At 45.8% G+C, this 6,000-nt stretch overlaps 1 protein-coding gene across 9 annotated transcripts in view; it reads right to left on the reverse strand.

Moving 5' to 3' along the window:
* RMDN1 (regulator of microtubule dynamics 1) overlaps nt 1–3,427 on the reverse strand; it is a 43,873-nt gene extending 40,446 nt beyond the window's left edge. For 2 of the 9 annotated variants that reach the window (XR_004904337.1, XM_036031090.1), the window contains exon 1: nt 3,160–3,372. Coding sequence is in view for 7 of the 9 variants with exons in the window: in XM_036031090.1 (XP_035886983.1) it covers nt 3,160–3,372 (213 nt within the window). In the remaining 2 variants the exon portion in view is untranslated. Of the gene's footprint in view, nt 1–3,159 lie in introns of all 9 variants that reach the window. The other 7 variants (XM_036031096.1, XM_036031092.1, XR_004904338.1 and 4 more) reach the window with 6 other exon arrangements.
* Between the last annotated feature and the right edge of the window lie 2,573 nt (nt 3,428–6,000).

A 6,000-nucleotide genomic window follows, 5' to 3' on the forward strand; every position in this document is an offset into this window, starting at 1 on the left:
AAAGAGAGGGGGAGGGACAGAGGAGGGAGAGAGAGGGAGAGCGGGAGAGGGAGAGAGAGGGGGAGAGAGAGAGAGAGAGAGAGAAACATCAATGTGTGGTTGCTGGGGACCAAGGCCTGCAACCTAGGCATGTGCCCTGACTGGGAATTGAACCTGCGATGCCTGGTTCGCATCCCACACTCAATCCACTGAGCTACTGCCATCCAGAACCAAAAGTTGTTTTTAATGCAAATCTAACTTTAAAAACACCATGTGTTTAAAACTCTTTCATGGTTTCTATAACCTTTAGAACAAAATCAGACTTACAAGGTTTTCAGAACCTGGCTGTGGTTGGTGGCCACCACAGGTTCCCATTCAAAAGGGTGACTGAGGAGAATCCGAACACAGCTCCTCCTACAGAAACAGTAAATCTACAGCTACAAAATCAAAATCTAGCTGAGTGACTCCACATCAAGTGAGGAAAAAACCCATAAACAGGTAGGAAACGCAAAGACACAATCTTGCCATAAACCCCACTCCTGCTACAGCAATCCACAATCACAGAACTCTTCTTTCCAAACAGCAAAGGTTTTGTACCCCACAGCGGACACCCTAACTTTTAAGACCCACACCTGAGAGACAAGCCCCCAAAACATCTTGCTTAGGCGGCCAATGAGGCTGGCATCTAATTAGGCAACCGCTAAGTGAGAAACCATGTGTAAAACACTTTCCCAGAGTCACCCACCCCACAGCCCATCACAGAGGTAGCTGACTGGTTAAGGGCCTAAATTCTCTGTGAAAGAGGTTTATTTGCTTAGCTTAAAACTTCAGCCTAAAGGGCAAGTATCTAATATAACACATCTAGAGACCAACAGTGACCCTCTCCAGGTGCCACGAAGGGTAACCACTATCATCACACTCTCCCTCCACATCACTGCCACAGTTTCTGCAGCTACTGCCCAGGGAACACCCCTAGATCTGGCTCTGGTGACCAATAAGACCTACATTCCTGGGTCCCAAGGGCTGTAACAGAACAACCCTTAACCAACTGCCCTAATACCAGGGCACAGCACAGAGACAGCACAGCACCAGCTTCCATTTCAGACTTTAGCAGCTGAACAGCCTGATTTAACCTCACGAGAAACTAGCTGGAGGCACCCAGCTAAGCTTCACCTGGACTTCTCCTAACCAGCAGAAACCATTTGCTGTTTTAAGCCATTAAGTTCTGTGATGATTTGTTGTGTAGTAATAGCTAATTAAAAAAACTAGTGCACGCTGACTCCTTATCCTTATTTCAGTTTACTCTCCCATTCCAGATTTCAGTCACTTTTAATTCCTTAAAAAGACTCCTTTTTCTTACCACAACACCTATATTGTTGCATTGCCCTAGCTGGTGTAGCTCAGTGGATTGAGTGCAGGCCTGCGAAGCAAAGGGTCGCCAGTTCGATTCCCTATCAAGGCACATACCTGGGTTGCAGGACAGGTCCCAGGTTTGGGGTGCGTGAGAGGCAACCACACACTGAGGTTTTTCTCCCTCACTTTCTCCTTCCCTTCCCCTCTAAAACAAAAAATAAATAAAATCTTAAAAAAATACTGTTGTCCTCATCACTCTGTATCTCTCACCTCTAACTGCTCACACCTTTTCTCTTCCTCCCTTCAAGATCAGGTTTAGTGTAACTTTGCTGCCCTTTTCCTAACACCTACCATTCATTACATTTACTAAGTGGACACCTTTCCTTCCAATTTGTAATATAAATGAGAAAAGGTTTGTTTCTTACATTCATTGCATCCTCAGCATTGAACAGAGCTGTGCTCAGAGAAATCATTCAGTACAAATTTGCTGAAAAATAAACATTCCAAGATGGGTGTTATGTAATATAGATTGCAAATAGAAAAGTCAAATGAAATGTTTTCTCAGCCCCTCAGAAGTAACGTCCACGCTCTGCAAACTCCTAGGAAATAAATATCTCTAGTAAAATGTACTGACCTTATTATGCTTAGAGAAAAACTTGGGAAAAAGTACAATGACAAAGGCTTGAAAATACATGAATAACTGGTAAATCAGTAGCAATACATAGTTACAACTCCTTAAAAATTCAATATACCTGGAGAAAATAATTTTTTTGTTATTGCCTTTGGCTTAGAATGTTATTACAGCAGGGTTCTGGAATAACTGTCACATTATAAGGCTGATGAGATGCAGCAGGAACTTAACACTTACTGTTTCGTTACAGAGGTGTTTCAAATTTAACAAATTGATGGAGAAACCCTCCAACAGTGCGCGCGCATGCGCACACATCCCCCCCCCATCAGGACTCACTTAACAGCAGTGGCCTGAAGTGAAACATGCAATGTCTCCAAGCTCTGCCCTACCTCCCACGTTAAGCAAGGAGGTGCTGTATTTCTGTCTTCTGACCTTGTCTTTTTCTACCCTTTCTATGCTGCTTCTCTAGTTTCCATGTTTTTAACAGCGCAACAACAAGCAGCTCATGGGCTTGGGGGATGGTCAACCTGCCATCAAACCCAACATCTTCCCAGCTGTAAGACTTGGACACATTATTTAACCCTACCCGTTTCCTCTTTTTAAAAATGGTTAAAATAACATTTATTCCATAGAATGGGAATGAAGATTAAATGAGACAATGCTTAATACAATGTATGGTTACAGCAAGCCTTCAAGAAATGTTATATATCACAGTCCTCTAGAATTTTAACTTCATTAATGCCCTGCCCCAAAAACCTGAAGCTCAGTTAATTTCATGCTTTGTACCACTCCTCTCTCTCTCCACCCAAGTCATCTAACACCTGCCCACCTGGCTGCAAGCTTTTCAGGAAGTTGAGCGCTTCTTTCACACTGCTCCCAACCACACTAAGGAACACAGCAAGCACTCAAAAAAAAAAAAAAAAAAACCCTTTAAAAGAATAACACATCCAGTTCAAATGCAATGTCACGTGCACCAGTGACTACCTTCAGCCCCCAATCCTGCTACGGAAATAAACCAAGGCCCAGCCAGTCTAATAGAAAGGCCAGAACCCGACAATCCAAGGGCCACCTCACAGCGTCCACAACATTCTGCAGGGAAAACGAGCTTTCATAGGAAGCGCAGGCAGAGGTTGGGGAGGAGGAGCGCAGCGCCGTTTCCAGGAAGGAAAGCAGGCTTGCGGAAGGGTAACCCTTGCCTGTGTGCGGCGGTAGCCAGCACGCGCCCTCCCCGTGAGCCAGAACTCAGCAGCTACCTCTGAGCCGCTGAGTCCCTGCACGCACGATCCGCGCCCGCCAGTAACCCGCGTCGGAAGCCGAAGTCCCGGGACTGCAACCCGCCCAGAAGGGAGAAAGCGCCACAGCCGCGAAGCCAGCGCCATGACTTTCCTGGGGAATTGACTCATCACCATTTAGAATCGCCTCCCAAGCAAGGTCTGACGAAAAGCAAGTAATCCCGCTTCCTGCCGACGCTTTTTCCGGTGCTTCTTCCGGCGCTTCAACAGGCGCGCGCCGGTCTGTGCACAGGTTCCGGCCCAGCGCAAAGTTTCAGGCTCACGGTTCCGGTGGGCGGGGTTTGACTCTAGTAGTTGGGACATAGCGGGTTTCCTGCTCCTACGCGGAGGATACTGGGGCAGCGAGAATTTCCTTCTGATTTCCGTTTTTTGTTCCTGGTTTGTGTAGTGTGTTACGGTTTAGATACAGAGCTAGGTCATGAGAACAGAATTGAAAGCTCGGAAATAGACTCGAGCGTTTAAGTCTGCAAGAAGACAAGGGCTAGTTATTTCCAGTTTTGTTGCCCTCAAAGGAAGGGAGACTGTGCTGGGGGTCCTGGATAGGCAGATGCCCTGGGGCGGAGCAGGGAGCAGCAGAGGGAAACTGAGCTAATCCACGTGAGGACGGAGACGCCGGGGAAGATGAACGAGGAAGAGAGCCGGTCTCACAGGTTGCCATTCGTAGCTCTGGGTCTGGTTGAAACCCTGACCCCCGCAGCACTTGGGCCCCTTCAGCTCAGTAACCAATGGTCCGGATCCTAGTTTAGTGCCTGTTATGTGGGGCACAGCAAAGCTGTTTATGGGGGAGGAGGCAAGACATTGGTTTCAGCAACTAGGTTACATTTCCATAGTCATTTTACTGCTATGATACAAAGAGAACGCATACTCTTATTTCACTTGATCCTCCCCAAGTCCAGTGCTGCTACCTTATGATTGCTGTCTCCCAACGTCCCTCTAAATAAACCACATTTCTTTAGGATTTCATCAGTGACTTACTATTTTCTTCCCAACATTTGCTGGACCCTAGTCTGCTTTCCCAGAGGGAACCACTTTTACATATTTCTGCTGGTAGTTCCCTCAATGTTGCTAAATAATAGGCTTATACCACTGGATGCCACAATAATCCTGAAATCTAGTTTCTGATAATTCATTAAGAGTTAAATTTTAATTACACTTTTCAGTTTGAAAAAAATCTAGCCATTGTTAATGTTTGGTCACATTTATCTTTCTTTACATATATTACATGTAGTATGCATATATTATTCCTACTACTATTTTCTATTATTGAACCTTTTGAGAGTGGATTACACATATGGCTCTCTATGCCTAGAAACAAAGACATTCCCTTGTTTAATCCCTAAACAATGATCAAATTGAGAAAACTGACAATACTATTATTTAATATGTTTCAAAGCTGTCCTTTATAGCAACTATTTCCCCAACTCAGGGTCACATCCAGATTGCATATTGCATTTAATTGTCATGTTTCTTTAATCTCTTTAAGTCTGAAATATTTTTCTCTTGGTTCTGGGCATATTGTGTGGATGATACTGGCCAGCAGTATCCATCTCAGCTTCGGATGCTTGTGGAAACACAAGAAAAACATACACAGAGACAACCAGGTCCTGTGGAGCAATAGGAACAGAAGGGCCACTCCTCACATGGAAAGTACCTTTGGCTACCCTCTCTCCTGGAGGGCGCCCCGTGTCCATTCCCAAGTAGATTTTTATTGAGAAAACAGACTTAGTTTGTGGATTCACAGTCTGGTAGAAAAGATCAAAAGATGTAGGCAACTTACAAAAGTGGGGACAGAACTCCTGCTGTGATTCTGGGCAAGGTTTGTGGTCTTTAACATATGAAAGGGCTACAGGTTCCAAAAGTTAACTGCCTGTGCCTTTTTTAAAAAAATTTTATTTATTTTTAGAGAGGGAAGGGAGGGAGAAAGAGAGAGAGAGAGAGAAACATCAATGTGCGGTTGCTGGGGGTTATGGCCTGCAACCCAGGCATGTACCCTGACTGGGAATCGAACCTGCGACACTTTGGTTCGCAGCCCGCACTCAATCCACTGAGCTACGCCAGCCAGGGCTCCTCCCTGTGCTTTTAAATTTCAAGTTAATAACATCCTCCAGCAAACAGATCTCACAGGATCTTGCATATTCTATGTCCCAGGCAGGATGATCCCAGGGGCCTGCCGTTTCTGGTCTGGCCTGCACCGCCCCTGCAGGCCTGAGTTACCAGAGAAGACAAAGGCAGCCAGGAGACTTGGATTTCTCACATGTAAGAACAAAGACTCAGGCTTTGACAAAGCTGAGGGGGCAGGGGTTGATGTCCATCACCCCTTCATTTCCACAGCCCCGAGTCTTTTCCCAGAAGCCTCCACGTGATCATGCCTATCTTAGATGTTTCCCTCTGTGGGAAATCTTACCCGTCATTTGCTAACTGATCAAGCTTAGGAGGTCAGGCACAAAAGAGGCAGCATTCAAGCCAGGGAAATAAGTTTTGTCTCCTTCAGTGGCTCCCGGTCCAGAGGTCTTTCACTCAGCCTAAGTCACAGGGTGTTACAGCTTCCTGAGACCTGGCAGGGCAGTCCCCAAAAATACTGTCTTTTCTTTCCTTTGAGGAGCCTCAGATCTCCCCAAATCATTTTCTGTCAAGATTTCTTATCCGGCTTTTGGCTTTTGGCTCAGAGGGGGCAAAGGTGCAACTCTTCGGTCATTCCAAATCCAGGTTCATCCAACACTAGCCGCCTCCACCATGCAACTGAAG

This window comes from Phyllostomus discolor, chromosome 7 (genome assembly GCF_004126475.2).
Source record: "Phyllostomus discolor isolate MPI-MPIP mPhyDis1 chromosome 7, mPhyDis1.pri.v3, whole genome shotgun sequence".
Taxonomy (NCBI): domain Eukaryota; kingdom Metazoa; phylum Chordata; class Mammalia; order Chiroptera; family Phyllostomidae; genus Phyllostomus; species Phyllostomus discolor.